Genomic DNA, 15,462 nt, shown 5'->3' with positions numbered 1-15,462 from the left:
TTCCTTAATGCTTTGTGTTTTTTAATACACCCTATGCGTCATTAGCACAAGTACATTATCTTCACTATACCGTTGGTATTTATTATAATAAAACACATTAATGTATCAGTGAAAAAATAAAAGCCCATGTGCCCCTCGGTGCCCCGTAGGCAGGTGCGCTGCAGGCAGACACTTCCGCAGCTCAGCACTCACTGCACAGTGGCTGGGACGCGGGCGGAAGGTGCGGGGAACAGGCCAGCCGGAGGTGAGGCCTGTTCAGCACCTCCTGTCACTGCAGAAAAGACATCCCACGATTTAAAAATACTTCTCCATTTTTTCATGACCACATTCTCATATTTCATTTTCACTTATGTACAAGTAGAATTTTACATGATTTCTCTTTATTCAAACTCGGGATTTCAAGCTCATTCTTTGTAGGCATCTGAAGACCACTTACTGAAGTAGAAAGAAAAACATTCCACTGGCAATGATGATTTTCTCTCTGACTCAAAAGCTACCTCTGTACATTAAAATAAAAAGAAAGAAAAACCGACGCTTTTACAGCCCTTTCCTAATTGAGCATCAATATTATATGAGCGAGACTTTCAACGTGACCCCCGCGGGTGCGTCTGAAGCAGTGACCTTGTGTCCCTCCGTCCCACAGCTCCCGGGTGACACGCCTAACAAGCCCCGCCCAGTCGGCTACAGGTCATAGAGCGTCTCGAGCACGGTCGCGATGGACCAGGCCTGGGTCTCGCAGCTGAAGGGGCAGTGCTGGCCGTTCTCGTTGGTCAGCTCCGGGAGTCCTTTCCACGGGGATCTTAAAGAGAGATGACATTTTATGAGACGTAATCGAACACATGTTCTTGCTGGATTAACAACACAGGCAAGAGACCGGGTGACCGTGCCCTTTTATAGAAAACAATCGTCCGCAGTCGTTTGCTAGGAAACAGGACGTCCTACAGACGTGCGTGTAAAGAGTCCGGGCTGACGCTATTCCTGATATTCAGTCTTTGGGCTTTAAGACTTTCAAATGCCCCGGAATCCCTGTAGGTATTAAACACCTAGGAGAAGCCACCGTCCCAAGCGCTATATAGACGGGAGGCGAGTATCTCGGGCCCAACGTTACCCCTTTCGGAGCAAGTTTATGACACTCAAGTTATAGTCACTTATGCATGTGAAGTTTGATCTTGACAAAATCGTCAAACTAACATGAAACAATGAAGAGACACACAGTTATGATTAGGGGAAGAGTGGCAATTAAAGCAACAGGGATTTCTATTCTACTGTCTCGTTCTGCTGAAGGATACAGTTGGTACTTACTGTGCGTTTATTACGGTCTTACGCGAACTGCGTTACACACATTATCTCATTTTAATGCTCACAGACACCCTACGAGACAGGCAGCACTGGGTTCCTGCTTACAGAGGTTCACAGGAGGTAATCATTTGTTGTGATCTTGCTACCAGAATACAGCGTTGTTCCGAGGGAATGTCGCCCACCTAGCTGGCCCTACGCTAGTCACGGGAGCTGCGCGCCTGGAATGACTCACCGCTCAAGATGAACGTAATGCCGAGAAAGGACATTTTTAACCAGACAGATGGTCTTCGCGTGGGCCTCTGGCCCCATCAACTTGGAAAAGTGTAATTTTGCACGAAGGAAATACCCAACGGGCCACAGCCACTCCTAGAAAAGGCGATTTAATCATAAAGGGAAGAGAGAGTTGTGAGTGTCCAACGTTATTTGAAGAAAACCTGAAAACGCAGAAAAGAGGTGAAATTCTTACAGGCCCTTGGTGGTAATTGAAGCCCTTGGCGAGGTTGTAGTTGTCGTTGTCCAAGGCGTTGTCGTAGACTCCGCAGTAAACCATGTCGCTGGAAAACAAACGAGCCTTGGGTCAAAAGGAGGCCAGCCTCACACAGGCGGCACTGGGAAATACTTTCAGTAGCAAAGGTCGGACAAATGATCGTAGTATTTTTTCTCTCAGTCTACAGAAGAGCATCCTCCATTGAACCTTAAACCAGTAAATCCTGAGTCCAGAGCACGTGAATAATCTGTTAGGGGAAGACGGACAAATACCGGCGAACACGCGAAACATAGAGCACTCGGGTCTCTTGCCTTCAAGGAGTCGCCCTGACGCTAGGACTGGTTACAGCAAATGAATCGCGTCTAATATTTAAAAGACCAAGAGGCAGCTGCGGACACGCGTTACCCTGAGACAGTGAAGGGGCCGCGAGGAGCAGCAGCTCAGGGCGGAAAGGCTGACGCTGAGGAGATCACGCGTCTCTGCCGCCAGTGTCCACAAAACTCACTCTCGCAATCAGAGGAAAGGGGCGTCAGCAAATACTCGTGACATGTTTTAGTTTTATAAACTTAAAAACTCTTTTACTGGTGTCTGAACTTAGGACAAGCAAAGGCACTTTCAACACTGATGTTTATCAAAGACACAGACGGTATTTTTAAAAGCTCAGTTTGGATGCGATGTTGGAGGTTTTATTTGCCAGCAAAACAACTGCGGTGAACGTAACACGGCGCCGACGACTCCTGAGAACTTACGCTCCAGCTTCGTCTGGGTCCAAGTGTTCGTGCCAAGATGAAATATAATTATACACTAAACAGAATACGGACTACAGTCTAAATACTCATATTGTAACTTACTCCGGATCCAAAGTTTTCATGCCAAGGGGACCAAGCAATTTTTTTTCCGCCATCTCCAAAGCTTTCCAAGCCTTTTCTGCAGTGAAGAGCTCAGGGGCCTGCGGGGTGTCAAAAACAAATGTGCAAAATCTTTAAGATCGCTGAAGAATTAGCTTCCACTCGTGGTGGAACACAGACCAGTTATGAACTGGGAAAAGCAGGAAAGCTATTTTATTTTTTTATAATTATTATTGTGTTTTAAATACGTTTTTATTGATTTCAGAGAGAGGAAGGGAGAGGGCGAGAGAGAAACGTCAGTGATGAGAGTCATCGATCGGCTGCCCCGAGCCCCCCGCTGGGGATCGAGCCCAAAGCCCGGCCTGGGCCCTGACGGGAACTGAACCCTGACCTCCGGGTTCGCAGGTCAGCGGCCAACCGCTGAGCCACGCCGGCTGGGCTCTGATTCGCCCTTAGGCTTACAGTCGCTTCCTTCCGGGGCCGGGGAAACCACAGAAGGACGTGCCCTCCAGCAGCCCGCGACGCGGAGGAGAGAGCACTGGGGGCGAGGCGTCTGTGCAAGTTTTAAGGGTGAAGCGACGTCAGACGCACAGACCGAAGCGGCCCTTGTCTGCCTCTGTGCCTTCCACCCGACTGCGGCGAGGACACGGTGTTCTGCGCTCTCTCACAAACTGCGAACAGCTAAGTGGGCACAGAAGCGGGCACGCCTTCTCCATTTTACTGCCCGGGCATTTATTTTTAGCCTAAGGAGGGTCTAAAATTATTGGCTGGATAGAACTAGTAACGAAATTAAAACGACAGGACGTGAGCTGGAGGCACCACAGCAGCTGCCCAGCTCGGGCGTTTCCTGCTCCTGCGCCGGGCCCGGGCCCGAGCCCATCGGCCGGAGCCACCGGACCGTCAGCCCGGGCGCGGGGCAAGTACCCTAGCTTCTTGGTGTGCCGTGACGCGGAACGTGGGGGCAGCGCTTCGTCAGTCACAGCCCGTCCTGGGCCCTCCGCGCTCGTGGGGTCGATCGGCTGGGGCCATTCGCACGCTGTACTCAGTGGAAGCGGATTGTAAACCGGCCGGTAAACAATACACTTTTTATCAGCTCAGTGGATCTGGACACAGTCGGGAACAAGGGACTAAACAAACCCTCCCCCGGCACTTTTGGGACCGAGGGTAAGAGGCAAACCCTCACCACGACCATGGCGACGGCGAAGTTGGGCCGGAGCTGGTAGTCGCACCACGGGCTGGACGCCCCGAAGCTGTCCTTGTACACGCCCCGCTTGTGCACCAGGCTGGGGTTCTTCTCGTTCACGTCGGACGGGTCTTCGGACACATAAAACAGCTTCTCAAAGTTGTCCTGTATTTTCCTGTTCCACTCCTCGTAGGAGACTTTCACGACCTTTCCTGAAACAGGAGAAAGGGGCTCGGTGGCCTGCGGCCTCCAGAGGAACCCGGGCACTTAGCTACAGCCGGGGAGTGATAGGCAATAAATTATCCACTTTCTGAAAGCCCCAGGGCCTGCTGAAGGGCACTAGCCAGGAATTAAAAATTATCTTTCATGACATCACCAAGAAAGAATTAGACTCCGGCAAATGTTCCCTGATTTGCTTTTGTTTAGATCACTCTTCTTTTAAAAAAAAAAAAATATATATATATATTTTATTGATTTTTAGAGAGAGAGGGAGAGGGAGAGAGAGAAACACAGACGTGAGAGAGAAAATCAACTGGCTGCGCCCTGCACACCCTCTCCTGGGGCCTGAGCCCCGACGGGGATGGAACCAGAGCCCTTTCAGTGCCGGAGGATCCTCAGCCAACCGGCCGCCCAGCCGGGCGGGGCACCCCTGTGCTAGGAGGAGTTACCTTCACTGAGCACTTGACAGGGGGCCCGGCTGAGGCCTGTCGGAGGGCAGAGCAGCCGCTGGGTTTCCAGGCGCAGTAACCCCCCCCCCCCACTGTAAAACAGGTCGCGGGAATCACACCGGTCACACGTCAAAACAGTCCTTGGCGTTGACTGAGCGAATGAAATTTACTGTCACAGTTCATGTTACCTCTCTCTTTTCAGTTTTTTAACGTGGGTAATTTAGTTAGATTCCCATGGGACAGAGCAGGGCTGGAAAAAGAGACGTGAAGTGTTCGTAAATGAGCGGTTTCTCTCCCCTTAGCCGCAGGGGCTCCCTGATGCAAGTGCCCGGAGCCCGCGGGTGCTGGCGCGGGCGAGAACACGCGCTCGGAAGCACCGGAGCAGCTCACCGTGTCTTTCCACCGTGACTTCGCGGTAGGGGAAGATGTTCTTTTGGGACAAGTCCAGCAGCCATCGGACGGCGGACTTGCTCAGACCCACAATCTCTACGGCGGACCCGTCTCTAGAATCAAAGACAAACTTTATTCTTCGGCTGCGGCCGTGTACGCGTGGCCTGAGGGGCCTCGGAGGAACGGCCCCCGCGGGTTAGAGAATAACTGTCTATGAGGAACCCCGCGCCCTGGGACTGCCCGAGGGGTCTCTCCCACCGGGTGCCCGCGCACACCTTCCTGGCGCAGTTTTAAAGATTCTCTGCAGCGGGATGGGGATCATGGAGAAAAGGAGCCGGCCTGGAAAGGGGGGAGCGAGGAACCAGAGACCATGGAAACGGAGCCCCCGAGAAAAGGCGGCCGCGGGGGCCGGGCTGGGGAGGCCAGGCCGGGAGGGCGCACGGCCGAACCCGGCGCGGCCCCAAGTTAAACAAAAGGGAAGCACCAGAGCCCCTGATGCACCAGACTGAGCAGGCTTCGAAGACTCCGCGGAGCACGTGAAAACAGCCACTGTGAAGTGACTTTTTACTTATTTTTTGTGTGACAATTCTGACTGAAGGTAAAACCTACAATAAGAAAACAGTCTCTCGGGCCTGGTACTGTATCCAGTGTTTGAATCATAAAAAGAAGAGACGGGACGAAAGATTTAAAAAATTAGGGGGAATAAAGGTTCAGAAAGTGAAAGGATTCCGTCAAGGATGGGAAGCTGGTTGTTTCCTGTATTTACAAAAGACGGCTTCGTGACACGTTTACGGGCCAGCACTTCCCGTTAGGAGACGCCTTCACCACGGGCACGGGGGCGAGGGGGTGCGGGTGGCCTTGCCGAGGGACAGGTGCCTCGCCCGGCTCACTCACGGGGCCCTGTCTGTGCCCGAGGGGGGGGCGGGAGGGGACAGGGCCTCTCCCTGCTTTAACGTGAAGGCCCCAAGCACGCGGTTAGCAGGGCGGGTTCGACGGGCGGCCGTGCCTGGGGGTGGCGGGGATGCCTCTGTTCCGCGCCCTGTCGCTCTCTCCCATCTTGTCCATCCAGGTGCCGCAGTTAAAGCGATTTCCTCCGTAAACAAACCCCGTTTCCTCGTCCACTCCTGCAGTTATGTTAAAACCTAAAGAGCCAAACGAGACACGAAATGTAAAAGGCGTGTGACGGACGCAGGACTCCGGCAGGCGGGGGGACCGCGAACTGGGGACGTGCTGATTACGCCACGTGGCCGCCTCGTTCCCGGGCTCAGGCCCCGAGGAGCCCGTCCCACGGGCGCGGAGACCCCTGCGGGCTGTCCCTGCGGCACTGCCCTGTGCGCAGAAGTGAGTACCCGCGGGTGCAGGACTGGACGAGCACCGGCCGTATTCATACAACGGAAAACTCCTTATGGCACCGAATGAGCTGGATTTACATGACTCATAAATGCACAAATCCTCAAAAAACAACAACTGAGTGAACCAGTTGCAAGAGGATTTGCATAAGATACCTTTTTTGTAAACATTTAAATGATGGGCAATATTAATATAGACAATCACGTACGTGCGTGTGGCTACGTCTTATGTGATTATATAAGACAAAACTCACTATACGACAATATACTGAATATATTCTACATAATGTATGGAATATACTACATAATATATGTCATGTAATTTGCACATACTCAAACACACATAAGCACATAAAGCACAAAAACATACAGGAGAGGGAAGGAAGACAGAGAGCGAGGAACCCTTAGACATGCCTGTCAGGGTGCATTTCTTTTCAAAACAAAAAGGAAAGAGCTAAAGAAAACATGGCCAGTGTTAGTATCTGTCTAACAATAGTTCCAGCTTCCAGGTTCAAAGGTGACATTTAGGTTATTTTTTGTGCGCTGAAATGCTTCATAATTAAAATTAAAATAATTTCAGAGATCACAAAAAATGTTCTTCACATATAAAATCTGATTCTACTTAGCTCTCTTAGTGGAGAACAGAAAAACGTTCTCGGTGATTCTTACCAGCTCAGCTGGGTATAAAACGTGTATGTTACCACTACGAACAGTAAGTTAGCTAAACAGGGTTTACTTACTGTTTAAAATATAATTTATAACATACAAGGAAATTTAGATTCTTGAGTGCGTATCAAAATTTTCCAGTGAGTTAGTGAGTTAGCTGAAATATCCGGAGTAGATCACTTAAAAAGCTCATCATTTTATATTAAAAACAACAGAGTTTAAGGAAAGGGCTCCCTGGCTGGTGTGGCTCAGTGGGCTGAGCGTCGCCCCGGGCGCTGGAAGGTGGTCACTTCGCGGCGCTCGGGGCACGTGCCCGGGTCGTGGGCTCGGTCACCAGCAGGGGGTGCAGGAGGGAGGCAGCCGATCGGTGTTTCGCTCTCACGTCAATGTTTCTCTCTCCCCCCCCTTTCCCTTCCTCTCTCTAAAAATCAATACAAAATCTTTCAAAAAAAAAAAAAAAAAGGCCGTAGTCCTGTTACCGTAACAAAACTACCGCACTCCAGTCATCGCATCGGCAAGGACGGGACTCACCCGGTGTTACCGGGAGCGCCGAACGCCGTCGACACGCCGCGCGGTTGGCGCGGTGCCCGGCGCACAGGGAACGCTCAGTTACCAGCACTTATTAGTGTGACTATAAAGGCAGCCGCCAAGCTGCCTCCCACGCCGGCTGACACAGGCACGCGCTGCCATCTTCCCTCAAGAAGCCAGCACGGACGCGCCCCGCGAGCCGGCCGGGCCGGGCCGGGCCCGCCTCCGAGGGTGCGCAGAGCGGGGGCTCGGCTGGTCCGCGAGCCGCGCCGGCCGGGGAGGTACCTTCGTCCTTCATGTTGCGGTCGATCTGCGGCCCCGCGTTCCTCTCCCGGAACCCGATGCCCTGCGCGTGCCTCTGCATGGCCTCCTGGATCACCTCCAACAGCGGCTGGTCCTGCGGGCAGCCACCGCGCCTGTCGGGGACGCCCCTCCTCGCCTCCCCGACCCGACCCGCACCTCGAGTCTCAGGGACGCGCCCGTCCTCCTCGGGAGGGAGCCGGGGTCCGGGTGGGGCTGGGGGAATGCAGCCGCCCTCTGCGCGGCGAATATGTAACATATTGTCGTTTGCCCGCGTCTGGGACACGACATCACTTATAATCTTGCTGACACGTGGGAAGGAATCTCGGGAGCTTGTACAGTTCCCACGGGGGCGACTTGCTCAGAGGTCAGTGGCTCCGGCTGACTGCCCGGGACGAGCCCTGGGCTCCGGGGGGGCGGCACGGCCCCCCCACAGCTCTGGAAATTCCGGTTTCTAGAGCCTCCCTGCGGCCACACGAGACAGGTGCCCTGTCCCCGGGCGACGTCCACCTCCGCGCGGCGACCGCTGCCCCACAGGGCCCCCCACCGCGCCAGCCCGAGGAGGGAGCGGGTCTCGCCTCCGTGCCCCCAGTGCCAGCGGGCGCTAAGTGGACAAACGGTGCCGCCTGAACGGTCCCTGGTTACTACACTTCTACATGAGGAGCCGGGTCACCTTTCAGGAAAGGAAACGATGGAGAGAAAGGGGTTTTTACCGCTGCGCCGGCCGGCAAGGGGGCGGAGTCGTCCGTGGGGTACATCCTGGACACGGGGCACCGGAGGATGCCCAGGCCGCCGGGCGCCAGGCGGCAGTAGTCCTGCACACACTGCAGCCACCACCACACGGCGTCCCGGCAGTTGTACCTGGCGTGCGTCCCCTCCCCCAGGAGGTTGGGGATGAGCCCGTGCCGCAGGGCGCCCGCGAAGGCCAGGATGATGTTCCTGAAACACCGAGACGGGCGTCGGGCAGGGGAGCAACGAAGCTAGGGACAAAGGGCCACCCTGGGCGCCGACGGTTTCGGGGGCGTTTTCTTTCCTGCCCTGATTCCTCGGGTTTCTCGCACAGAAAGTGGTCGTCACAGAGAACAGGCATGAGCCAGAAGTCAGGAAGCTGGCTCGTGCCCTGGCCTTTTCTCTGTGCGGCGGTTTTCCTTTTCTAGAATTAGGCGTGGGGCCGGGTGATCTTTGAGCTATAGATCCCCCTGCTGAGATCGCTGGTATTTCAGATTTAACACGCACTGTTGTTCTAAACAGCAGCTACCAAGAGCAGAGCCAACGTGTAAGAAGGTAAATGGGTAAAGCTGATGTTGATAAAGCTGATGTAGAAAAACATGACTGATTTCCAAAAACCAGTAAAAGACACTTTATCTTTGGAAGCGTCAGGCGGGCAGCATGGCTTTCTAAAACGAGCCCCCTGGCCGGCGGCTCAGCGGTTGAGCGTCGACCTAGGATCCGGGCGATCGGGGTTCGATTCCCGGTCGGGCTCAAGCCTGCGCTGCGGGCGGATCCCCAGCAGGGGGCGCGCAGGAGGCAGCCGACTGATGGTGTTTCGGTTTCTCCCTCATAGATGTTTCTCTCTCTCCCCCTCTCCCTTCCTCTCTCTAAATAATCAATAAAAACATATTAAAAAAAAAATCTTAAAAACAACAACAAAAAACCCACCTGAAGGAAACCCAACCCTCACCCTCCCGAATGCGGAGGACAGGCGGAAGCGAAGGGAAGTTTGAAGAGCAGGGGCGAACCCTTCGATGGAGACGGGCGCTCTCCGCGCCCCCCTACCTGGCCTCCAGGTAGCGCCCGGTGATCAGCAGGAGGCCTCTGAGCGCGATGAAAGTGTCCCGTCCCCAGCAGCGGAAAATGCCGGAGGAGAAGTGAGGCAAGCCTGCGAGAAACAGCCCCACGTTAACCCACGCTGTCCTGTTGCTTTGCCTTCAGGCTCGTTGAGGGGGGACTTTCTCTCCTCAACAGAAAACGGGACCCAAGGTAACGGAAGCCCCTCCGTCTTGTTACCAGGGTGTATCTGGCACAGAAACTGTAACTGGCCCAGCTCCAGTGCCCTTTCGGGAAAGAGCGAAAGTCACGGAGCCAAAGCCCCCGAGGCGGTTAGACGCGCAACAGCTCTCAGGGGGCGCCTGCAGCTTGTGCAGGGCCTTCCGCGACAGGGCTGGGTGACTTTTAAAAATTGGGAAAGAAGTGTCATCTAACGGAACAAAGGCAGTGAAACAAATCTGATAAAAACAATATATAAAACGTCAAGAGTTGAAAACATAGAAACATGCAAAGAAGACGATTCACCAGCCACAGCAAAAACCGCACGTAACGCTCCCTGCCCGCGGCACCGTGGCGGTTACAGGAAGCACAGCTGTGACTTTCACGGGCGCCCGTCGGTGGAATCCTGCTCAGCAGGAACGCAAGATCTTGGACAACGTCATGAGGTTGTTTTTTTTAAAAAAAATAATCATTCCCCCACAGCTCTGAATAACACTGGGACGGACACGTCCTCGCTCGCTCGCCGCCCCGGCCCACCTGCGGCCAGAGTCACGCAGCACTGCTCCCTCTCCTTCGTGAGCTCGTTCAGCCTGTAGGGGGCGTCCTTCAGGGCCGGGGAGAGGCGGGGCAGGGAGGGGCACCTTCCCACCCCACACAGCTGGACCGAGCCCAGGGACAGGTGCTTCACGAAGGTAGAACCGTTCTGGACGAAGCTGCAGTAAAGGGACAGGGTTCAAAGTGTTATTTGTAGAACGACAAGCATTTTATTAGTTGCTTATTTTAAAAGCATTTTACTGCGGCAAACGCCCTGCACAGGCCTCCAGTGTCCGGCCCAGCGCCGCCCGGCCCGTCCGCAGTCACCGCACATGCCACCCACGCCCGGAGCCCTGCAGCTGTGCTGGTTCACGTGGCTCCTTTCCTCAGATAATCCCTCTCTGCCAGTGGGCAGCAAGGGCAATGCCGTCTGGAGGGCGTTTTCAGGTGGGGTAGATTTTCTAACTGCTTCCACTTTGCCCGCTGGTCTCTCTGGCTTAAGCCCCGGGCCTGCTGTGGGCTTATTCCAAGTCAGGGACTAAGTGGAAATGGGGGAAAACAATTTGCATTTCCCGGCGACGCGCTTCTTTGGCTTTGTGGGGCAGCTGTCGATGTCCACGCCGTGTATGCTCCGCGCGAGAAGCGAGCACCCTTCCTGTCCGCTCACAGCCGCGCTCAGCTCCGCGCGTCCGCGACCGGTGGGCACGCGCTGGTCCCCTCAGGGCGCGTGCGAGCGGCCCTGCGCCCGGCCCCGGGTACCTGGACATCTGCTTCCACGCCGCATCCAGCAGGGTGGTGTAGACGCCGATCAGCACGGCGTCGAAGTAACAGGGGATGAGGTAGCGGGGGATCTGCTTCAGGTAGAAGAACATGGCCTGCAGCCACCTACCGACCTGTCAAAAAGCGACTTAGGGTGAGCGGTGCGTCTGCGGGCGCGGCCTCTCCCACGGCAAACCCAAACCTGCGGCGCCCAGGCAGTGACGCATCCGCTAGAGGACCACCTATCGGAGCCGAGGGACAACGAAAAAGGAGGGGAAGTGTCTCGGGCTGGCAGGCGCGGTAAGTATTATACATAACGCAGTTCTCGGCCGCCCTCGCTCCTCCGACGACAGTCCAGCTGCGCTCACCTCGGCAACGGCCCCCGACCGGGAAATGAGCCGGTTGCTCACGTAGTCGATCATCCAGTCCCCGGATCGCAAGTTATCGCAGAAGGGGTGCCCCAAGTCGTTCTTCGGTCGTATTTCGGCCAGTACGGACATTAACCCTGAAATTCACAGAAATGTCACAAGGGCAACGGGGTCCAGAGCCTGGCTGCTGCTGGCGTCTGAGGATTTGAGGTGAACGCCGAGGCAGGCGCGGGGCTGCGTGGTCCACGGCGGCACTCGCCGTGCTTGGGCGTAAGTGTGGCGACACAGGCTTGAACCGGCTACGGGGACGCACGGCTACGGGGACGCAGGGCTACGGGGACGCACGGCTACGGGGACGCACGGCTACGGGGACGCACGGCTACGGGGACGCACGGCTAGGAGGACGCACGGCTACGGGGACGCACGGCTACGGGGACGCACGGCTACGGGGACGCAGGGCTACGGGGACGCACGGCTAGGAGGCCGCACGGCTACGGGGACGCACGGCTACGGGGACGCACGGCTACGGGGCCGCACGGCTACGGGGACGCACGGCTACGGGGACGCACGGCTAGGAGGCCGCACGGCTACGGGGACGCACGGCTACGGGGACACAGGGAAGGGGACGCCTGTCCCAGGAGCTGTGCAGAGCTTCCCAAGACCCCGCCTCCCCCGACCGGCCCGTTCTCCTTGGACCGGACGTTCCGATGCTCAGAGGAACAGCAGGCTTCTCGGCCCGCGGCGTCCGGGAAGGAGCTGCCGCGCGTCTTTCTGTGTTGACAAGCGGCGGATTCATTCTTACTCGGGCAAGGTTAAGGGAGTGAGAGGCCTGGCTCTGAGGCCAAGAGGTCACCTGTGGCGCTAAGAGCAGAGCCTGCTCGGGAAACCCTGTGAGAGACGCTTGGGCTCAACGGAGGGGCAGAGGGAGGGAGGCGTCTGGCGTGTCCTCCCGGGACCCTCACAGGGGAGCACGAGGATTCCCACGCACACGGAGCACATCCTGTTTTGTCAGTGAATCGCCCCTTTCAGCCCTCAGAAGAGCCTGCATCTAGACAATATTAACACCTTAGAGGGTAGACACTGGGGCCGAGAAGCTATCTGCCCGAGGCCGAGCAGGCGGCACAGCCAAAATCCGAACCCAAGCCGTCCAACTCTGAGCCCGTCCTCCTAGTCTTATTAAAAAGACACCATAAGACTCTCAAAAAAAACCCCCCAAATGCCTACCTCTCCTTACACTCGCCTACCTTGAAGGCCTGCGTACTTGAGAGGCGACCAGCCGGGGATGTCGTAACACCCGCCCCCGTCCTCCCGTTCCTCCGACTCGCATCGGTAGAGCACCTGGTTCAGGTCGGCCAGGGTTAATTTGGAGGCGATGCTGAAAAATAAAGAGACCTGGTTAAATATGCTGACATTTCGCTCGCTGTCAATAAAAATTAAGGAGAAAACCTGAATCATAACTCTAAAACGCGTTAGCATCGTGTGCTTTAGGAACTCATCGCTACAATATGCGTTATAATCAGTATACGTTATAAATAGTAATTAAAGGGCAAAACATGGGGAAAGGTCCACCCGACGTAACACTTCTTCCAAGCCAAGGAAACAGCCCAGTGCGAAACCGTATTCATTAGAAGCCCCACTTCTTATAGCTGGTAAGAGTCTGAAGTTGGATTCACCCCAGGTAGTCTGGTCCTAGACTCTGTGCTCCTAAAACACTACGTTATAGTAACACACACTCAGTATCGGTAAGGACGTGGGGGGAAGGACGGTGACGATCGGCGACGCTGAGGCCGCTGGTCCTCGGGCCACCCTCTGAGCAGCGAGGACACAGGAGCCCTGAGCACTGCCTTCCTCAGCATCCGGTCACTGCCGGTCACTCATCGGTTATTGAGGAGGCAAATCTCCATGCAACCAGGCGCACTTACGAGGCAAAAGGAACTTTCAATATGGGGTCTGAGTTGTCGACCACGAGGCTCCCAGACTTAAAGTGAGGGCTGAACTGTGTGAGATGGTTCCGGAGAATCCCAACAGCGACCTGGGCATGGGGGTCAAGGCTGACTCTGAAAACACGCATTGCAAATGGGTTAATTTCTAAGAGTTGTTTATTTAAAATTAACGTAAACTATTTTCAGTATAAGGCAAGTCAACGGTTTGAAGGCTACTGCACCTGAATACAATAACGCTTCCTGGAGACAAGTTTTCAAATTCTATCTCTTGAATATATTCATTGGGCCCCTTTGTGGTAATTCCAGCTTGTTTAACAATTTTACTTTCGTTAAGCTTGAAAAGAAATAAGACCATTCAGTGAATAATTAGAATGTCCTTGAAATGTTAAACCTTCAGTAGTACAGCGAGCACCGAATACCTGAATGTGTTCTCTCATCTCTACTGTGATATTGGGCATCCCGTTGATTGAACTTTCGTCCCGCTTGTAAGGTTTTGTGTTTCTTTCCACGGTCCTAGCTTCAAGAACTACTTCTTCTACCTTACCTAGGAACACATAAAAATGTTAACAGAATTTCATAGTAAACCATCTGAAATTAGGAATTGCTAAAGGGGTTGAAAAACAAAACTACTGCACAACTCAGAAGCTGCTAACGCTTGAGAACGTTTCTGTCCGGGTTTTGTTCCGCGCAGTGAAAATATAAGGGACCAAGATTTCTAATTATTCTTCTCGACCACATCCCCACGCACACTGTGTTTTAGTGCACATGCTATACGACAGCAACTTAACATCGCGCAGTACACGCTAACGCAGCAGCACACGGCCACAGACACGGTTTCAGACCGCGTTACCGGGGATGCACATTTGGGGCACTTCCTTGCTGTAGAATGAGGTCTTGGGGTTCCGGAAAGCGGTTCTCGACACAGCCACGATTGACTGGTGGCTGCTAGGGGAGTGTCTCGTCACCGCCACGATGTCCTGGTCCACCTGATCCACGTACACCTGAGGGACAGACAGAGCAAGCCCGTCAGCGCTCCACCCGGAGAGACTCTGACACCGACCCTCGGAGGGAACTCGGGAGAGTCAGCTTCTCGCCTGGATAAAGCCACTGGCCCCGAGCTCGCGGTGGAGCCTGTTGACCGCGCGCCTGGCCGCGATGATTCCACTTTGGAGATTGACGTCGCCTGTGTTTGACGGCGATGCTCCAGGGTTCCACTTCGTGTACAACCGTTCTTCAGAAACCACTGAAATCTGGACAGAGCGAAGACTTAGAAAGTGTGTACACTTTCACTGCAGCGAGAATTTTGGGTGAAAATGCTCAAAGCTGCTGGCCACGTGGATTTTAAAAGACAGCACGCAGCCCGGCTGGGGTGGCTCGGCTCAGCGATTGAGCCCCGTCCTGCGCACCAGGAGGTCGCTGGTTTAGTTCCTGGTCCAGGCACATGCCTGGGTTCCAGACTTGATTCCCAGGAGGGGTGGGCAGGAGGCAGCCGATCGATGTTTCTCTCTCATCGATATTTCTATCTCTTCTTCTCTCTGAAACCAATAAAAACATTAAAAAAAAAAAAAAAAAGACAGCACGTAACCAACCTGATGGGGTACTAATTCATCATAGCCCCTGGTACTGCCACTTGCACAGCACGCCATGGAGACAATCGTGGAGCTTGGGAGGGCGTCATAGGCGGATCTGTGCTAGAAAACAAACAAAACCCAAAGTTACTTTTCCTTCCAGTGCACAGTGCCGGCCAACAGCAGCATGGAGTAAAAGAATAATTACAGAGATACGTTCTATAAAGTACATCAGAGACACATTCTATAAGGCACATCAGAGATACATTCTATAAGGCACATCAGAGATACATTCTATAAGGTCAGAGATACGTTCTATAACGTACATCAGAGACACATTCTATAAGGCACATCAGAGATACATTCTATAAGGCACATCAGAGATACATCCTATAAGGTCAGAGATACGTTCTATAAGGTACATCAGAGATACATTCTATAAGGTCAGAGATACATTCTATAAGGTACATCAGAGATACATTCTATAAGGCACATCAGAGATACATTCTATAAGGCACATCAGAGACACATCCTATAAGGCACATCAGGGATATATTCTGTAAGATACATCACTTTGCTTTAGAAC

The 15,462-nt window shown here is 54.1% G+C and overlaps 1 protein-coding gene across 1 annotated transcript in view; it reads right to left on the bottom strand.

Annotated features, from left to right (window-relative positions):
* Positions 1-358: 358 nt before the first annotated feature.
* AGL (amylo-alpha-1,6-glucosidase and 4-alpha-glucanotransferase) overlaps positions 359-15,462 on the bottom strand; it is a 28,435-nt gene continuing 13,331 nt past the window's right edge. The window contains exons 14-33 of the mRNA XM_016204565.2: positions 14,898-14,999; positions 14,403-14,558; positions 14,159-14,309; positions 13,728-13,852; positions 13,530-13,642; positions 13,288-13,422; positions 12,610-12,740; positions 11,366-11,502; positions 10,998-11,131; positions 10,242-10,417; positions 9,495-9,597; positions 8,432-8,657; positions 7,704-7,815; positions 5,882-6,017; positions 4,876-4,988; positions 3,818-4,029; positions 2,638-2,735; positions 1,766-1,853; positions 1,532-1,665; positions 359-799 (exon numbers count right to left, since the gene is read on the bottom strand). Coding sequence (XP_016060051.2) covers positions 682-799; positions 1,532-1,665; positions 1,766-1,853; positions 2,638-2,735; positions 3,818-4,029; positions 4,876-4,988; positions 5,882-6,017; positions 7,704-7,815; positions 8,432-8,657; positions 9,495-9,597; positions 10,242-10,417; positions 10,998-11,131; positions 11,366-11,502; positions 12,610-12,740; positions 13,288-13,422; positions 13,530-13,642; positions 13,728-13,852; positions 14,159-14,309; positions 14,403-14,558; positions 14,898-14,999 — 2,700 coding nt within the window. The 3' untranslated portion in view covers positions 359-681. The remainder of the gene's footprint in view (positions 800-1,531; positions 1,666-1,765; positions 1,854-2,637; positions 2,736-3,817; positions 4,030-4,875; positions 4,989-5,881; positions 6,018-7,703; positions 7,816-8,431; positions 8,658-9,494; positions 9,598-10,241; positions 10,418-10,997; positions 11,132-11,365; positions 11,503-12,609; positions 12,741-13,287; positions 13,423-13,529; positions 13,643-13,727; positions 13,853-14,158; positions 14,310-14,402; positions 14,559-14,897; positions 15,000-15,462) is intronic.

This window comes from Miniopterus natalensis, chromosome 19, assembly GCF_054644295.1.
Source record: "Miniopterus natalensis isolate mMinNat1 chromosome 19, mMinNat1.hap1, whole genome shotgun sequence".
Taxonomy (NCBI): Eukaryota; Metazoa; Chordata; class Mammalia; order Chiroptera; family Miniopteridae; genus Miniopterus; species Miniopterus natalensis.
This window is presented reverse-complemented; position numbering and strand designations above follow the sequence as displayed.